The sequence below is a fragment of the Lynx canadensis genome, chromosome D4 (genome assembly GCF_007474595.2).
Source record: "Lynx canadensis isolate LIC74 chromosome D4, mLynCan4.pri.v2, whole genome shotgun sequence".
Lineage (NCBI taxonomy): Eukaryota > Metazoa > Chordata > Mammalia > Carnivora > Felidae > Lynx > Lynx canadensis.
The window spans coordinates 73,995,771-74,014,506 of record NC_044315.2 but is presented as its reverse complement, the minus strand read 5'-3'; the positions used below and the strand labels follow the sequence as shown (position 1 = coordinate 74,014,506).

Below are 18,736 nucleotides of genomic sequence, written 5' to 3'. Positions count from 1 at the left end.
GAGCGTCTGACTTCGGCTCAGGTCATGATCTCATAGTTCATGAGTTCGAGCCCCACGTCAGGCTCTGTGCTGACAGCTCACAGCTTGGAGCCTGCTTCAGATTCTGTGTGTGTGTCTCTCTCTGCTCCTCCCCTGCTCACACACTGTCTCTCTCTCTCTCTTTCTCGCTCTCTCTCTCAAAAATAAATAAAGATTAAAAAAAAAAAGAAACCTCAGAACAACTATGGGAAATCATCAATCTCTTTTGATAGGGAGGAAACAGGTTAAGAAAGCGGGAATTACCTTTTTTTCTTTTTTTTATGTTTATTTATTTCTTTTTGAGAGCGATCCAGAGCGAGTGAGCACAAGCTGGGAAGAGGCAGAGAGACAGGGAGAGAGAGAATCCCAAGCAGGCTCTGTGCTGTCAGCACAGAGCTTGATCTGAGGCTTGAACTCACCAACTATGCGATCATGACCTGAGCTGCAATCAAGAGTTGGCCGCTTAACTGACTAAACCACCCAGGTGCCCCAAAAGGGGGAATTACTTGCCAAAATAGAGCTGGGGGCAGTCAGTGGCTCTTTGCTCTACCTAAGTCTCCCTATAGATCCAGCTAGAAGGCCCTGTAATCAAAAGGTTGACTAGTTCTTGATTGTACTCCCCCAGTGCATGGGGAGCTAGCTCACTGCCACCCGAAATAAACCGTTCCTTAGTTGGGTGGCATTGATAGCTGGCTATCACTGTGGAACAGAACATGTTATATTGAAAGGAGGGGGTGACTCTTAAGGCTTTCACCCTAACGTGTGCCAGACAGAAGAGAAGTTTACGGAAATAGCCAGAATGGCAATAACAACAATGCCCACCTGATGGTGTCACTTCCCTGGCTATAAGCCCTTCAGTGGCTTCCTGGTTCCCTGCAGAGGGAGTCCGGGCTCCTTGATGTAGCCTCCCTGAGCTTGGCCCAGCCTCAGACCACCTCTACGTGCCTCACACATCTTCCCACCCCACCCCAGCCTTCCTGCAATGTGCTTCCTCTGCCAAGAACACCCTCACCTACCACCTTTACCTCCCTGCTCCTACTGGCCTCTCAACTCCCCAACCCCCAGAATCCCTGCATACTAGATTGTTCTCACTTGCCTCCCTAACAAGACTACGGGATTCCTTTGCGTGGGTGCCCAGCATGGAGACTGTCACTGAACTGGCGATTGCCCCACTCCGGCACCTACGCAGACCCCTCTGCTGCTCCAGACAGCCAGATCAGCAGAGGGTTAAACGACTGCTCTGGCCTTAAATCGGCCTTGGCACTGGAGAAGCAGGTGGCCCAATGGTTAACCAGATTCTTTCTGGGCCTGTTCTCAGTTCTGCTCAGGAACTCAATCCAGCCAGGTCTTCCCGGAGCTGAAACCTGGGCCCCTCTCACCCCTTCAGGAGCGCCCCCCCCCCCACCAGGGCCCTCCGATGCCAAGTAGCTGGAACTGCCAGGGAGGGGAAGCGGGGGAGGCAGAGGACAAAGCTGGAGGAGGCGTAGGTGGACAGTAGGAAGGACCTGGCCCATGCTCTGCCAGGCTTGCCGCTCCCGTCCCTGTCTCCCTAGCCCCATCTGTGTACCCAGGAGGCTGGCCTGGGTGGTCGCTCCTGATAGGAGTGGACAAGAGCAAGGGACCCTCAGACTCCAGAACCCCCTAGCTAGGGGTCCCCTTGCTGGAGAGGGACTTTTTTCCACCACAGGTAGGGGTGGGTAAATCTTTAACTAGTTAGCCCTGGGCAGGCCCAAGCCTTTCCGGATGGCTGGATGCCTGAGAAGGGGAAAGGGGGTGGGGGGTGTAAGGCGTGTATAGCCAGTCCCAGTGTGGTGGAAAAGGGAGGGTAGCGGGAGAGAAAGGAACGAGACTCGGGCGGAGCTAACTCCGGGTGCGAAGCTGGCCATGGAGGAACGCGGGTCTCCCGACGGGTAAGGAGAGATTCTGGGAGGTAAGAGGAGCCGCTGGGCTCAGGGATGGTAACTCACGTTGCGGCCACAGGGACCCCGCGCGGAGCCTGGAGCAGGGGCCAGAGGGGCCAGAAACGCCCATCCAGGTGGTACTCAGGTAGGTATAGGTTGGTTGGGCGGGAGCGAGGAGCGAGGAGCGAGGGCGATCGAGGACGGGGCCGATGGCGTCATCGGGATGGACCTCTGCCTTCCCACCGGACCCCAGAGTGCGTCCCATGAGCGCGGCGGAGCTGCGTCGAGGGGAACAGAGCGCGCTGCACTGCTCGGGGACCCGGACTCTGCAAGTGAGGAATCCCTCCCACCCACTGACCCCCAACCCCCCCCCCCCCCGTCAGAAACCTACCTGGAGACCCCTCGGTCCTTTCCGGGGCAGCTGGGTCCCAGGCCCCAGCCTCTGCACCCCCCCCCGCCCCGCCCCGCCCCGCCCCGCCCGCCCTGGCTCCGCCCCCAGAGTGCCCCGCCCCCTCCCCAGGTGAGCCCCCCTGGCGGCGGCCCCGACGTGGCGTTCCGCTTCGGCGCAGTGCTGGACGGGGCGCGCACGCAGGAGGACGTGTTCCGGGCGTGCGGCGTGCGGCGTCTGGGCGAGCTGGCGCTACGCGGGTGAGTGAGGCCCCGGCACGGCCCCCCGCCCCCCCACCCCCAGCCCTGCGGGCCGCCGCCGGGGTCCAGCCGCGCCTCTGCCGCCCGCAGCTTCTCCTGCACTGTCTTCACCTTCGGCCAGACCGGCTCCGGGAAGACCTACACCCTGACCGGGCCTCCTCCGCAGGTGGGCCGAGCGCAGATGGAGCCCCCGAGGGTCGGGGATGGGGGTCTCGCAGGCGGCGCGGACTTCCAGGGGGAAGGGCCTTCGTGCGGCCCAGCCCCCTTTATTTGCAGACAAGGAAACCGAGGACCGGAGAGGTAGAAGGCGCTTGCCCGATGCGGAGCTACTTTTGTCCTCCTAACTTAGTAGCTCTCGGTTTTCTTCATCTGTAGACGGAGGCGAATCGTTCTGATTCGATATTCTACGGGAACTTGGTTCCTGGCGCAGAGTAGGGCCGTCCTCCACAAAGGGTAGTTATGACTGGTTTTGTGTGGATGTGCCGGGATGATCGTGACCCACCCCCTGGCTCAGCTGTTTCTGCTCCCAGGGCGAGGGGGTGCCCGTACCCCCCAACCTAGCCGGCATCATGCAGAGGACCTTCGCTTGGCTGTTAGACCGGGTGCGGCACCTGGGAGCCCCTGTCACCCTCCGCGCCTCCTACTTGGAGATCTACAATGAGCAGGTGGGGGACTGAGATTGAATAGACAGCCCTCCAGGTAAAAGCAGTATTTCTCTCCAAGGAGCTGGGGACAAGGGACAGAAGAGGCTGGGGGACTGTGTCGGTAAGGTCTGGGGGTTGATGGAGCACGGGCTCAGGGCCCCTGCCCTCACCGGCCACCCTCCTCTCAGGTTCGAGACCTACTGAGCCTGGGAGCTCCTCGGCCTCTCCCTGTTCGCTGGAACAAGACCCAGGGCTTCTATGTGGAGCAGCTGCGAGTGGTGGAGTTCGGGAGTCTGGGGGCCCTGATGGAACTGATGCAAATGGGTGTGTGCTGCTTCAGGGGCGCTTTGGGGTGTGGGGGCGCCCGTTCCTCAGCTGTTCACTGATGGTGCACTCGGAGCCCCTGGCCGGAGCTGTGGGCTGAGAGGACCCTAGTGGGGGAAAAGGGTCAGCAGACCACAATTCAGACACAGCCCAGGGATGTACCCCCGCCCCACCCCAGGCCTGGAGATTCTGCTGTCCGACTGCCGTTCGAACTCTTAGAATCCTGATGATGGGGTCATGATTGGGTAGAGTGGAGTCCGGGTCATGGTCTCCTCTCCAGCCCAGAGTCTCTGCCTCTGTCAAGCCCCATTTTTGCCCCTTGAAGAGGTCTCCCCACCTCAAGGCTCTCCCCTTCCAATCTCTTCCCCTCCACACAGCAAACCACATCCCTCTGCCCCTTCGGACCTCCAGACCCTTCCAGCTTGTTGAAGGTAAAGGTCATATCTCTTAGGCTAGCCTGTGGTGCCCTTCTGTTTCAGCCTCGTTCATTTATTCATCAAATATTTATTGAGCACCTACCCTGTGGCAGGCTGCGGGGACACCGGGACTCTGGGTTCTGGCCCCAGAGTTGTACCATGCCTGGTAGCTGATCTTTCTGCCTGAGTTTCTCTCCCTCCCTCCACACAGCAACAGAAGAGATGTTTATAAAATGTGAACTTGGGGCGCCTGGGTGGCTCGGTCGGTTAAGCGTCCAACTTCGGCTCAGGTCATGATCTCACGGTCCGTGGGTTTGAGCTCCGCGTCGGGCTCTGAGCTGACAGCTCAGAGCCTGGAGCCTGTTTCGGATTCTGTGTCTCCCTCTCTCTGTGACCCTCCCCCGTTCATGCTCTGTCTCTCTCTGTCTCAAATATAAATAAACGTTAAAAAAAAAAAAATTTAAAAAAAATGTGAACCTGATGGACGTTCTTCCCCTCAGTTCTCTCCATCTTTCTTTCACCTGTCCGTGCTGGAGGCAGGCCTGTGTGCCTTTGCATGGGCTGGTCCCTCTCCCAGGATGTCCTCACTGCTTTTTCTTTATTGGTGACCACCTGCTCCTCCTACCAGGTCCAGCTCCTGCTGTTTTCCTCCTCTAGGTCTTAGCCGTCGACGGAGCTCAGCTCACAGCCTGAACCAGGCCTCCAGCCGAAGCCATGCCCTGCTCACGCTCTACATCAGCCGCCAAACCGTGAGTGTCCCCACTGGGGGAAGGAGCTGGCCCAGGACCACCCGGCAAGGGTCTGCCGCCGGGTGTATAAACCGACCGGGGTGTGTGCAGGAGATAATAGTGGAAACCCTTGGCTTTGTGACTCCGATGGGGACAGCCCCTCCCAAGTCCGCATCGACCCTGATCCTCCTACCCCACAGATGCCTCCAGTGGACCCTGGGGAGCCCCCCGTTGGTGGGAAGCTGTGCTTTGTAGACCTGGCCGGCAGTGAGAAGGTGGCGGCCACGGGATCCCGTGGGGAGCTGATGCTTGAGGCAAACAGCATCAATCGCAGCCTGCTGGCCCTGGGTGAGGCCTGGGGCCAGCTGGACTGACTTCCTGAGTCCCTCCTCTGAGTCGGACCCAGAACCGTCCACAGTGGGGGAAGCCAGGGGAGGCGTAGTAAGGGAGGCGTCGGAGAGGCGTAGGACGGGAGAGTCAGGAGCTGTGACCCAGGAGCCACACGCCTCCTCCTGGCCTCAGCTTGCTATTGACTGGAGCCTTCCCTCTTAGCACTTTATTCATGAGTCTATAAATCCTGAGGGTCTGTAAAGGCACATTTTAATTGGGGAGGTAGAAACACTCAGGTGCAGAGTATGAGCCCTCAGACATTCAGCCTGTCCCATGTGCAGTTGGGAAGACTGAGGCCCAGTGAGGGGAAGGGAACTGACCTTCCCACCCCCGCCCCAGGTCACGGGGCCTTGGGAGCCTTCAGGGCTGGGACGCCAGCCTTCCTCTGTGGCATGTGTGGGGAGATTTTCAGGAACTCTTCTTCATTCAGCCCACTTGTCAGATATTTCCTGAGCCCCTGCCGAGCGCCAGGCCTGTTGGTCAGGTTCTCTGGTGGCACTGGGGATCAGGGGCGGACAGGGTCATCTGTGCCCTCAGGAGCCCCAGTCTGGTAGCAGAGGCCAGTCTGACTGAGTGACAAGATCTTGGGAAGGAGAGATTTTCAAGTCACACAGGCCTGGGCGGAGATGCCGGCTCTGTGTGAAGCGGCTGGGTGGCCTTGGGCAACGGGTGTAACCTTGCTAGCCTTGTTGTCCCCACCCAGGTCACTGCATCTCCCTGTTACTGGACCCACAGCGGAAGCAGAGCCACATCCCCTTCCGGGACAGCAAGCTCACCAAGCTGCTGGCGGACTCGCTGGGGGGACACGGGGTCACCCTCATGGTATCCGAGAAGGGCTGGCAGGGAGGGATGGCTCCTGAGGGAGAGGGTCCCAGAGAGGAAGGAACGCTCAGCGGCAGCCCTCCCCAGGTGGCCTGCGTGTCCCCTTCAGTCCAGTGCCTTCCCGAGACTCTCAGCACCCTGCGATATGCAAGCCGAGCTCAGCGGGTCACCACTCGGCCACAGGCCCCCAAGGTGAATGGAGGGAGACCGGGCAGGGGTGTGGGTCGGGGAGATGGTTGGGGATCAGGCAGTAACGGGAGCCTGAGTCGGTGTCGTGGGAAGTCTGGGATGAGTCACAGTTGGGATTAGAGTCAGAGTCCTGATGATGGGGTCGTGATTGGGTGGGGTGGGGTCAGGGGTCATGGTCAGGATTAGGGCATGTCTAGGGGTGTGGTCTGACTTGGAATATGATTCAGGGTATAGCCAGGATCCCAGTTGGTACCGTGATTAAGTCTGAGTTGACTTGGGGTCTGACGTAGTGTCTTGTTTGGGGTCAGAATCTGGGCCATGGCCTGGACAGAACTGAGTTTAAGGTTGGACTTGGAGCAGGCCGCAGCTCAGAGCAGGCCCTCCGGGCACACGGCTAAGGCTTCCTGGTACTTTGACACCATTAGGGCAGGGTGCCTCCTCCAGGTGGATGTCGCCTTGTGCCAGGATGCAAGGCTGGCACGTGAAGCATGGGCTAGATCTCAGGCTCTGCTCACCGCCCCCGGAAGCGCTTGTACAGTGCACAACTTGTACAGCCGTAAACAGCAGTTCTGGGCCTCTTTCTGGGCAGTCACCTATGGCAAAGCAACCCCAGCATTTGGAGATGGAGATACTGCAGCTCCAGGAGGAGAACCGCTGCCTGCGGTCCCAACTGGGCCAAGTACACCCCAAGGGTATGAGCTCCCCAGGGGCAGGGGTGGGGTGTGGCTGGGGCTCCCATGGATCCAGCCACCGTGCCCTTCCCCCCCGACAGCCTCAGGGCTCAGTGGGGCCCGGGTGGCCTGGGCCCAGCGGAACCTCTATGGGATGCTGCAGGAGTTCATGCTGGAGAATGAGAGGCTCCGGTAGGCTCCCCCTCAGCCAGGGGGACTCTGTGCCCCGCCCCTCACTTCTATGCTGCTTCCGCCAAGCTGCCCCCCTCCCCGGGTCCTTGGCTACCCTCTGTCCCCGCTTGTCTCCTGGGGCTTGTACTCCACTGCAAAGAGAAGGGCTGACCCGTCCCCCTACTGGTATCTCTGCCTCCTGTCACCTTCCTGGGGCCTGCTCTTCCCAGGAAAGAAAAGAGCCAGCTGCAGAGTAGCCGGGACCAGGCCCGGGATGAGCAGCGGGTCCTGGCCCAGCAGGTGCACGAGCTGGAGCGGTGAGCACGGCTGCCAGCCTGGAGGCAGGCCTCGGGACACAGGGCAGGTGGGAGGAGGTGGCTCCGTGAAGCGGTCAAGAGTCTGCCCTCTGGGTCCGGACCACCTGGGTTCACAGTCCGGCTCTGCCGCTTACCAGCTGTGAGACCTTGGCTACTTGTTTTACTTCTCCCTGCCCGGCCTTCTTCCTCTTCTATGAAATGGGGCTGATATAGGTCCTACTTGGTAGGGTTGTCTTAAAGTTTGGATTGAACGAGTTCATACGTAAAGCACTGAGAACGGTGCCTGGCACGGCTGAGTGTTGGCTAAAAGGGGGACTCGGGGACCAGCCTCGTGGTTGGTTTTCAGACAGCAGGCATAGACCCCACCATCCTTTCCAGGCGCCTCCTCTGTGCCTGCTCCCTTCACCTGCCAAACCCCGGCCCAGCCCCACCGTGTCCCTGTGTGATGGCACCAGCTCGCCCCTGCCACGTGAGTCTCTGGCCGGCCCGGTGGGGTGAGGAGCAAGAATGTCACAAAGCCTCTGACGTGCCCTGTTGCAGGCCCTGCCGCCCCTCTGCTCCTGCCCCTGCTGTCACCTGTGCCCCTTGTGCCGAGCACCGTTGACCCACTGGGCCTGCCCACACAGGGGGCTCCAGCTGCCACAGGTAGGAAAGGCCAAGGCGGGGGAGGGAAGGCTGGGAGAGCTGGAGACTGTGATCCGGGGGGTCCGTGGCCTGGGAGGCTCCAGAGCTCCAGGGTCCCCGGCTGGATCGTTTGGGTGAGGGGCTGGCTTTGGGCTCCCACCCAGGGTTCAGAAAGTCTGTTTGCTTTGCCCGCCCCCCCCCCCCCGGCCCGCATCCTGCCTTCTTACAGGAACTCACTGTCCTGCTCGCTTATTCATTCACTCGCACGTTACTCATTTCCGTGTTCGCTTACTCACGCGTTCACTCATTCAGTACCTGTCCCCTAAGCTCCTAGCTTCATGCCAGCCTCTGTTCCGGGCACCAAAGATTCAGACATGACATGGGATTCGAACAGACATGGTTCCTGCCCGCAGGGAGTTCCTCATCCCCAGAGAGGACATTACAAGGCCTGCCCACTGCCCGCAGAGAAAGTGACCAAGACCCTGCACTTTGACGCCCACCTGACATTCTTGGTGTCCCGTGGGGCATGTGTGGCAGGGATGGTGGCGCCATGATGGCACCAGGAAGGTGGAGCACATAGAGGCAGGGTCGCCCAGTGCGGGCTCTGGTCTTTCCTGCAGGTGTTTGGCCCTAAGACCCCAGGTGGCCTGGCTCTGTCTGCCCAGCCCCCACCCTGGACACCCCCATGCAATTCTGACTCTGCCGAGTTCCCGAGAGAGAGGTAGGCCCAGCCCTTGGGCACTGGGATGGGGGAGGAGGAGGCTCGCCTGGGGAGTCGAAGGCTCACCTCCCACCGCCCAACCCACCCCGGGCTAGGAGTCATAGCGACTGGACTAGGACCCGAGTCCTGGCGGAGATGTTGATGCGAGAGGAGGTGGTGCCCTCTGCGCCGCCCCTGCCCATGGGGCCTCCAGACGCGTCACCAGTGCTGAGAGGTGAAGGAGAGAGAGAGAGCGGGGCCCCTAGCGTTTTTGGTGGTCTCGGGCCAGAACTCACCCTGTCCAGACCTCAGTCTCCCCCCTTCTGGAACAGGGTGTGTGCTGCGAGGCGATCCGTAAGATCCTTGCAGTTTCCAAACTGGAGTTCTCTTCCTAGGGCCACCTGGTCGTCCACACGCGTGCAGGAGCCCGTGGTGTTGGTTGAGGGGGAGGGGGACCGCCTGAGGCTTCCTCAAAGGGTGTTAGGGCACTGAGGGGTCTGGGTGGGGCGGGCCCGGGGGAGCACAGGCCTCGGGTCTCACTGTGCTCCTTAGGCGGGGCTGCAGTTCCAAACCTGGCCCGGAGACTGGAGGCCCTCAGAGACCAGATTGGCAGCTCCCTGCGACGCGGCCGGAGCCAGCCACCCCCCAGCGAGGGTGCACGGAGCCCCAGCCGAGTCCTCCCTCCCTGCTGAGGGCAGAACACACCCCAGAGACCCCCGTGTGACCCTGGTCTGGGCTCTGCGCTCCTGGGTTTCAACCTCCCCATCTGTGAAATGGGAACAACGGCTGCCGCTTCCCTCTGCGACTGAGCTGGGCAGGGGAGAATTCCTCAGGGCTGCGGGTGGGGGCTGTGGGGCAGTTTGGGGGAGCAAGGGGAGGGTGCCACCCCAGACTGTGAGAAATGTGACTGGATCTTGGAGAAACCAGGCTGCAGGTGGTGAAGTAGACGAATAAAGAGAGGTGTCCGCTCCAAGACTGGTCGGTCATGTCTCCGGGTGGCCAGGCACTTCCGTGTGGGGGGTCACAGAGAGGAGGGGTTCTCAAGAGAATCTGAGGAGGAGGCAAGGACTTGTGGCAGAGGGGTGTGCCCCTCTGATCAGGAATATTCCAGGTTCCCATCCCCTTCATATACAAGTTTTAATTGAGCTGCTACTACATGCTGCTGGGCAGATGTGGGGAAATCGGATGGTGAGTGTCTCCACGAAGGAGGCCTGAGGGACACTGGTTCAGGCTCACTCGGCTGTGTATGTGCCGGTGCTGGAGGGATCCTGAGGTCTGAGTTCTGATGCCATAGACTTGCTGAGACCTTGGGCAGACCCTGAACCCTCCTTGGATCGTTTTCTGGTGTTCAGCCAGTTAGATGGGGCGTGAAGCTCCTTGTCTGTTGAGTTCAAGTGCGGGTTAGGAGGTGAAGGGTATCAGGATTCCTGGCATAAGTACTCAGTAGGATGCAAAGGGGCTCCAGTTAGGGGGAAATCCATTTTATAGTTAGGGAAACTGAGACCCACAGGGCTCATTCCTTCCTTTGTTCGTTCATTCATTCATTCATTCATTCATTCAGCACTACTGGCCTCAAGGCATTTCAAGGTGGTGAACAGGACTGACAAGGGATAAGCCGGCTTTGCCCAGGAAGCTCACAGGGGCCAGATGAAAGGCAAGACGTGTGACTGGGCATTAGGGGTGTTCCACAGTGGAGACTTAGTGGAAGGCCAGCATTCACGGAGGCAGAGTCCAGGACGGGGGGTAATAACCAGATGCCACAGACCCCCCGGGCTCCGCAGGGGGGGCCGTGGTTAGGTTCACGCATAGAACCACACACGTTCAAATCTCGCCTCCTCACTTAACCACGAGTAATCCTGGGCAAATGACTTCACTGCCCTGAGCCCGAGTTGTCTTATCAGCAGAATGAACACGATAATAGGACCTCCTCACTGGACGGTCCTGGGGATTAAGTCCCCTGAGAGATGGCAAGAGTGACAGCACAAGGCTTTGCCTGTTACAGAGCACTTAGCCGAAAACAACTTTCAGTCACTATGGGCATTTGATGAGATGGACACCCTGGGTTTGGAAAAAAATTCGTTCAACAAATACCTACCAAGAACCCACTTTGGGCCAGCCTTGAACAAAGCATAAGAATCCTTACCTTCATAGAACACAGGAAACAAGAAAATGGGCAAAAATGCATGGGAACTCGGTGATCAGTACCACGGAGCACAATATAGCCGGGAGGGCCCTCTACCAGACTGGGTGCCGTTCTAAAAAGGGGGATCAGGAAGGGGCTCGTGCAGGGAACATTCATGCAGAGACCTGAAGGGGGGCGGGAAGGTGAACCTGGTTAATGCCATGAAGTCACTTTTCTCTACTCTAGGTAATTTTGGTGCCACCTCGGCCCCGGGTGGCTCGGCAGGTTCGAGCCCGGGGTTCCTCCCCTCCCCAGAGCCCTTATCTCACTCACTGTATCATCGGGGCCTGCTTGCTGGGAGGCCTTCAGCCCCAGGCGGGGAAGGCCCCTGGCACTGAGCATGAGAACCTTCCTCAGCTGCCTTGGGAGGGTGGACAGGGACCACCCAGGGGGACCCTGGCTGTTGCTGGTTCATTCATGTTTGGATGATTCCTCCTCCTGCTGGAGCCAGCCGCGGTTTTCCAGTCTCCTAGTCCAGCAACCCCCGCACTTCACTTTCCCAGAAATAGGCTCAAGGGGACCAGTGTCCAGCACCCCATCGAATAGGCCACGTATCCGTCTCCCGGTCAGTATCCTCACTCGAGAACTACCACTTGTCCAGAATCCCGAAACCCGGGAGGAATTTCAGAGGACCCCAGTGATGTATCCAGACACGTCACATCCAGGGGTCCTTACTGAGAGCTTGAGGACTCCAGAGGGCACCTCTGGAACCCTGAAAGCTATAGGCCTTCCTCAGGATGCTAGAATTTGGGGGCGGTTCTCTGGCTCCATGAAATAGGGTAGTCATTGTCCAGAAGCTTAGAAGGTCTCTGGTACATCAGAATTGAGAGAAGCTCTTGGAAACCCTGAAGCACTGTAGGAATTTTCCAGAATCCCAAATCCTTAAATGACCCCTTGGAAATTTTAAAACTTTGTGTAGAAATTGGGAGGGATTCTCTGCACTCGTCGGCTTGGGGTGGAGATGTTCAGCAGAGCTGGCAAACCTAGAGATCAATCTAGGTGTCTGGAGCCCTGGTTGAATTCTCCAGGTCCTTGGGGACCCCACCTGTCAGCCAGTGTGGGAACAGGAGCACGGCTGGAGGCATCACTGGAGGACAGGCTTTAGGAAGAACATGCGTGTGGGTCCTTGTGTTTCAAAGGCCGTGAGATCTCCTCTGGGCGATCCACCCCAAGATGGACCCCGAAAGGTGCAGAAGGCCTGAGAGAGTGTGAACGGCTTCTCACTCCTGTCTCTGTCTGCTTTGGCCACACCAGCCTCCCATCACCTCCCAGATGCGTCCTGCCTTGTCTCAGGGTCTTTCTTCCCTTTGTGTAATGACACATTTTCCCCATTCAGCTTTGTAACAGCAGGTTGATGTCGGCCCCTGTGAGGAGGGATATTTTGTGTTCCCGTAGGTGGCTTTTCCCATCGTCCTCTCCTTGTTGAGCTTCCAGAGATTGCTCTTCTTTTGTTTTAATGGTGGGGCAGGGCTGTGCAGGCGGGGGCGGTCTGGCTGTGAGACGAAGAGTGGCAGCCACTGGGAGCTGTAGACAGGCCACGAGCTGGCTCAAGACCAGGACGGGAGTCAGGAGACGGGGTTTGCAAGCCTGCTGTGCAGCAGACCTACTGTGTGAGCCACACGAGCCCCGCCCTGGCCATCGCTGGCATCTGCACTGGCGGGCCAGCAAGGAGGCCCTTTGCAGGTTGGCCAGCAGTGTTGTCCTCGGGAGCCTTCATTCAGCCCGGGGCTCTGATCACACGGTCTCTCACTGGTCACCTTTACTAGGTCCTGCTTCAAGGCCGGGCCTGCTTTACCGGTGGCCAGGGTGGAGGTCCGGGCGGTCTCCAGGCTCCTGAGCATTGGGCAAACCCACCCCCTCTCTCCACTCCAGTCCGCCCAACTCGCAGCTGTGAGAGCCTGGGCAAGGTGGGTGACCTCTCTGGACCTCAGTCTCCTCCTCTGTAAAGTGGGGGTAAGAGTGATTTATCCAGTGAGAAGTTAATGAGTGCTCATAGAGGAAATGATACGAGGACTAAACGAATCCATATAAACTGGGACAGAGCTCGGCACATGGTCAGTGCTATGTAAATGCTAACGATTATTACCGTTATTATTAATAGTGGGTGCTCTCGGCACAAACATGCAGCGTTCCTGTACTTGCAGGAGAGGAATTGTGTCAATATCTGCTCTCTGGTTATTTCAGACTCGTGAACTTGTTGATATTCGTTCTCCTGCCACCTTCTTACAAGGTGACCGATTCTTCTCACGTGGATTCTTGTAGGGAGAGGGTGGCCATTCAGGACCGTTGCCCAGTGCCAGAGCCGGGGAGGAGTCCTTGTTGCCCCTTCCCGGGGGGAATTGAGAGAGATTCATTCGTCTTCATTGAGTAAGGGCCAGAGGGACTTTCCAGAGTTCAGCTTGCCTCGAGGTTTCGGAAGAGAGCTATTTTAGTCCATCTGAGGACATTGGGTGACATCAGCTCAGTCAGCCGGGAGTCGGGGCAGGTCCCTGGAGGTCCTGCTTTAATGGACAGATAAGACCAGCCTCCAAAGAGCAGGAAAATGCCTGTGTCCTCTTCCTGGACACGGGCAGGTCTTTGGAAGTTCACTCCTTTGGGAAAACCCTTTCTTCAGTGGGCAGACAGTGGGCCACAAACAGTCCCCTGGACCTCAAGGACACTCAGCTCCAAAGTGTCTCACTTTGAGAGCCACTTCTCCAGGCTAAGCCCACCTCCTCCACAAACAGGAAGCTAGGCTGACAACATCCGAGGGCTCCCTTCCCTCCGCTCTCTTCATGGAGCGAGAACACCACGTGTCCCCTATTATTTAATCTCCCACACCCCGTGAGCTCTGATCAACCCCATTTAAGGGAGGGAAAAACTCAGGTCCAGAAAGGTGAAGTCACTTAGGACCGAGCAGGGAGGCAGGGGGCGCAGCCGTGACCGGAACCCAGGTCTGTCTGGGAGCACAGTTCACCTGCTTGACCACCACTCTGCTAAACGAAGCTTGGGAGTCCTCCCAGCCATGATACACAGACTCATTCAAAATCGGGGACACAAGGAAAAGCCACCACAGAGCAAAGGCTCTTTGCTTTTTGGACGGTGTCTCCCAGTCACTCATTGCCCATTATTTAAGGACTTGGAGTAGTGATTCCAATTTTCCAGGCTCCCTCAGCTGCCTTCTACTTGGGTGGTCCTTCCTGGGGTCTGACGTACATTCTCCTTCACAGTTTTAAGTGAGCCCCTCGGCATATGTTCACTGAGCCCCTGCTTAGTGGCCAGCATACTGCTAGGCCCCAGGGAGGAGGAGACGGGTCAGGTCTTGGTGTGGCAGGCACGGAGCATGCTCTTGGCTGGAGAAGGGAGAAGCAGGCTCGCGTGGGCCCGACTCCTGCAGTGAGGAGTCCAGTGAAGGGAGATGACCCCACCCCTCTGCTCCAAGGGTCTGAAAGAGCATGGCCCAAGGTCCTATTTATCAGGGGACAGGGTCTGGGAGGCCCTGAGAGTGATGTAGGTGTCAGGGAGACAGATCTGCGTTTGAATCGCTACTCGTTGGCTGGGTGACCTTTGACACCTGTTTACTTGAGCTCTTAGCCTCAGTTTCCCTATCTGTAAAACAGCAACCATTGTCGTAAAATGATGGAACCTGAATAGGATTCGTTAAGATGTGCTCGCGAGGCGCTCAGCATGGGGCCTGCTACCTCCATAGGAATGAAATCAGCCTTTATGGTCTAGAGCAGTGGTACCCAGGCTGGTTCACTGGGAGAATCTTTCAGGAACCGGTTTCTAAAAGGGCCCCACCTAAGCATCCAGCTCTATAGCTAGGCTGGGATGGGCAAGGTAGAAGCTGAATGCTTTACACTCCCCAGGGGGGGTTAAGCGGCCTTGGGGCAAGGCAGGCGGGTTCTGGAGCTAGTTCTGCAACTTCTGTGGGCCTTTGCTCTAGGCCTCTGGCTCCTGGTCTCTATGGAGCACACCAGGGTGGTCTTTCCGGAAGTTCTCTGCTGCCCTCTAGTGGACACGGGGCACTCGTGCCTTCCAGCAGTGTAATTCCTGCCACGTAATTCACTAACGCTGTGCTAAGTGCCTGTGATGACACGGGTCCCTCCAGTGCGTACACTTGGGGAGCAGGAAGGACTTTCACAAATGTCCCTCACTGAGCTCTTATTTCAGCTGTGTCAAGCGAGGTATCATCTCCATTTGCAGGTCTAGATGAGGAAGGTGGGGCCGAGGAAGGAAAGGACTGCCCCACGGTCACCCAAGCAAGTCACAAGGGCTGGGACTCGTCTGTAGGTGGCCCAGCTCTTTGGTGGGGAGGAAATAACAAAGCCTAGAAATGGGTGAGCAGTGAGAACATCCCTTTTCCCGATGGCAGGTTCTGGGGTCCCGGGTGCTGCCCACCTCCAACTTCACCATGAATGGACAGGTTACACTCTGAGTCCAAGGGAACTGGATAGAGTCAAGTATCTGGGAAAAGGTCTGGGGCTGGGTACCTCCTCGTGGGGAAGGAAGGTCACCCTGCCATCCCCTTCCCCCGTTAGCAGAAGAAGGCCCAAACCTTGACCACGCCCTCTGGTCTGAGTCCCAGCCGGCGTCTCTGATGTCCCTGTTGGTCCAGTCACCGGGTCCTTCCTTCTTCCTGGAAAAGCTTGTAGGGAGTTGCTTTCTGGGCCTCCCCCGATTCCAAATCTGACCGGCCATTCCCTCCTGAAAACCTGCCGGCACTCCCCACACGCTCCAGACTGACAAGCAGACCCCTCGGCCAGGCGTCACAGTCCTGCCTGCTGGGCCTCGGCCCCCTCCCCGGCCTCGCTCTCCCCACTTGTCTCTCCCCCCAAGCTCCAGCCCCGTGGTTTTGATGGTTGTGGGTTGGCTGGTTGTGTTTTGTTTTCCAAACGCATCTCTGTTTCTCTCCATTGGCCTCCTCTCTGGCTGTCTTCGTCCCTCTTTCCGGAACACCCTCTTCCCTCCTTGGGCCCCTGTGCGCTTTTGTCTGGCGAACCCCTCTCTGGGTTAGACTCCCCTCCCCTGGCCGCTGCTCCCCGACCCCTGCAGGGACCATCTGTCTCCCCATCCTTTCCTCCCTCCCCCCCCGCCCCCATGGGGAGTGAGCACAGGGAGGTCTGTCATATGCTGCGTCATACCCCCAGCGCCAGGCACAGAGTGCGGACCTGGTGAATGAAGGAGTAAATGAGTAAGTGATGGAGGAAAGCCTGGGCACTAGAGTCAGGCCCATGTGGCCCCCAGCTCAGCCGTAAGCTGGGTGACCTTGAACAAGTCCCACTCCTTCCCTGAGCCCCAATGTGTTCATCTGAAAATGACCTTCCATTCCTGCTGCATGGGGCACATCTGAGGCGCTGAGGCCTCCTACGTGGGTAGGTCCTCCCCCTGGTTCTGGACCCAGGGCTCTTGGGCTGTGTGTGCGCCACAGGAGGGCTCTTGGGTTCTGGGGCCCCAGGAGGGCAGGGGCCCCAGAGCCTCCACCCTCCTACCCTGATGGCCAGAGGCGGAAGAGGGGTCAGCACCCCCAGACCACTGCCGACCTTGCATCCTGTGGCCCAGGGTTAATTTTTAAAAAGCAGCTCAAAGTCCAGATGGGCTCTGGAAGAGTTTGCTCTCTCTATTTGCTGTGGTTAATAATCTCAAGAGGGTAAACATCCCCGGAGGCAGGCGGAGAGATCGACATCCAGGCCTCTGTCCTCCCCCAGGAGAGGCCGTGTGGCTGAATGAACAGTCCCCTCCAAAAGAGACAAGGATTTGTCTCTACCTTTGTGTGCCCCAGCCTTCCCGGGGGGCCTGGAGGGTCGACAACCCTGATGCAGACCTGCTGGGAAGGTCAGATGAGCCGTGATGGTGCTGTGGGCAACCTTCAGGGGAGGGCTCTAGTCCTATCGAGTCACTGTTATTTTTTCATTTTATACCAGCTTGGTTTCTCCAAAAAGACACCTGGAGCCCATCACGCATACAGGGCAGTTTACAGAGCACTTTCACACACTGCCTCACTTGACCTCTTGGCAGACAGAACAGGGACTGTTATCTTCAGTTTACAGATGAGGAAAGTGGGCTTCAGAGAGGGAAAGTCATGCACAAAGCAGAAAAGAAGTTTTGGGTTCCGGAAGCTCAGGGCTTCCGGTTCCCAGTTCTCTGCCTCTGAAGTCAGACTGCCTTCTTACCACCGCCGCTAGCCAAACCATAAAAGACTGAGAAACTTTGTGAACAAGAGGGAAGGTAATTGTCCCAGAAATCTAACCCGAGACGGTTGCTGTGGCTAAACTTGGAACGTGGCTTTGAGCTCCCTGGCAGCTAAAGCAAAAAGGAAATGCCATCAGTAGCCAAGCTGTCAGTGATGGAGCAAAGGAAACACACTCGCTTAGGAAGGGAGACATCCTTGTTCCCGATCCTGGTCAAAGAAGAGGTAGTGAGTGGGTGGCTCTTACAGAGGGACACGACATACCATTTGTCGGTGCTACTGTGCGGGGAAGAATTCCCGGATTCTCACACAAGCGTGGGTCTTGCTTTTGGAACCCCCTGTCTGTAGGGGCCATGCCCAGCTGTAGCAGGGGGCCTAGGGTGAGTATGGAATGTTCTACGCCAAGAACAGGGAGGACGTGAGGACAGCAGCTCTGACTGCTGGGAAAGAGATCTTCAAGGAGAGGACCTATAGTATCACTGGCAAGAGTCTGAGCTTTGGAGACAAACAGACCTGGGTTCTTTAATACTCTCATTTAAATGGTTTCATGAACCCTATATAGTTTCCTAAGGCTGCCGTGAACAAAGTGTCACAACTGGGTGGCTTAAAACAACAGGAGTGTAATCTCTCACAGGTCTGGAAGTTAGAAGTCTTGACACCTGATTGTCAGCGGGGCCATGTTCTTCCTGAAGGTTCAAGAAAAGAATCCTTGCTTGCCTCTCCCTGGCTTCACACGGCCATCTTCCCTGCAGGTCCCTCTGTGTCTGTGTGTCTGAGTCTCCCTCCCATGTCTCTTATGAAGACACCAGTCATTAGATGCAGGGCCCGACCCCACCTTAACTAATCACGTCTGCAAATGAGGTCACGTTCTGAGGTTCCGGACGCACGTGACTTTTGCAGGGGACGCTTGTGTTCAACCTGCTATCAACACATTCAGCTCTTACCATGTGCCAGACATTGCCCTAGTGCTTTGCCAGGCGTAATGCCCACGCCCTCCCAACCGTGCTCTGAGCCAGGACCTGTTCTCTCCGTTCACTGATGAGGAAACCAAGGCGCTGGAAGGGAAAGTCACTTGCCCAAGGCCAGCAGGGATGCAGTCTGCCTCCTGAGTCCGCGCTCTCGACCACCAGCCGCTGCCTCCTGTCCCAGCAGCGCTGCGTCCCAGCAGAGAGGCCCTGGGCAAGGCACCTTACCTCTTGGAGACTCAAGTCCCCCCGTCTTTAAAGGGGAAAAACAGCACCTACTTTCTAGGGCTGCGGTGGGGATTGAGCTCAGTTCTGCGGTGTGTATGAAGTGTTGGAACAAAGACGGCACACAGCAGGTTCTCGGTGAACGGGAGCTGCTGTCATCATCATTCCTTCTGTTATTTGCTCGGGGAAGCCAGGAGTCAGACGGGGAACTCTGGGGACAGGATGCCTGAGTTCTCGTCTGGGCTGTGCCTTAGACCTCCCTGCGGTCTGTGCTACGTCATTTCTTCCCCCTGGGTCTCGTTTCTCACATGAGGAAGGGGCCCAATCAGGCTCATCCTGCCGGCTCACGGGGACGTGAGGTCCAGGTGGGATGAGCGGAATGAACGACCCAGCGGGCGAGGCTCGTCTTCCCCTGTGGCAGGTGGGGAGGTCTCTCCAGGAGCCATTCTGGAGCCTGAGCCCGGCCCTGGGCTGCATCTGGGCCACGTTGTGTTTGGTCAACGCCTCCTCTGAAACAGCCTCCTTGACCCCTTGGGACTACTGACCCCGGGGCAGGGCGCTACAAGGGATCGATCAGACCTGGCCTTGGGGCCCTGATTGGTTCCAGCTGAGCGGGGCAAATACCAAGGTCA

At 57.8% G+C, this 18,736-nt stretch overlaps 1 protein-coding gene across 5 annotated transcripts; it reads left to right on the top strand.

Annotated features, from left to right (window-relative positions):
* Positions 1-1,743: 1,743 nt before the first annotated feature.
* KIF12 (kinesin family member 12) lies at positions 1,744-9,536 on the top strand. 5 transcript variants are annotated; one of them, XM_030293640.2, is made up of 20 exons: positions 1,755-1,928; positions 1,999-2,064; positions 2,173-2,251; positions 2,440-2,567; positions 2,658-2,733; positions 3,098-3,232; positions 3,400-3,535; positions 3,913-3,966; positions 4,609-4,700; positions 4,880-5,027; positions 5,773-5,891; positions 5,979-6,083; positions 6,670-6,772; positions 6,853-6,943; positions 7,153-7,239; positions 7,618-7,708; positions 7,780-7,884; positions 8,484-8,584; positions 8,680-8,798; positions 9,128-9,536. In XM_030293640.2, the coding sequence occupies exons 1-20, from the start codon at positions 1,903-1,905 to the stop codon at positions 9,253-9,255; spliced, it is 1,989 nt and encodes a 662-aa protein (XP_030149500.1). In that variant the 5' UTR covers positions 1,755-1,902; the 3' UTR covers positions 9,256-9,536. The 5 variants fall into 5 exon arrangements, with proteins under 5 accessions (XP_030149502.1, XP_030149496.1, XP_030149500.1 ...); XM_030293639.2 differs by having other exon boundaries at positions 1,761-1,928; positions 9,116-9,536; XM_030293642.2 differs by lacking the exon at positions 3,913-3,966 and having other exon boundaries at positions 1,744-1,928; positions 9,116-9,536.
* The last annotated feature ends 9,200 nt before the right edge of the window (positions 9,537-18,736 follow it).

Bases quoted from the DNA above. Each gene is read 5' to 3' on its own strand.
- KIF12 (XM_030293636.2), top strand. From the start codon at position 1,903: ATGGAGGAACGCGGGTCTCCCGACGG. The intron at 2,252-2,439 runs GTGAGGAATCCC...CCCCCTCCCCAG, and splicing joins CGGGGACCCGGACTCTGCAA to GTGAGCCCCCCTGGCGGCGG. The intron at 7,885-8,483 runs GTAGGAAAGGCC...TCTTTCCTGCAG, and splicing joins GGGGGCTCCAGCTGCCACAG to GTGTTTGGCCCTAAGACCCC.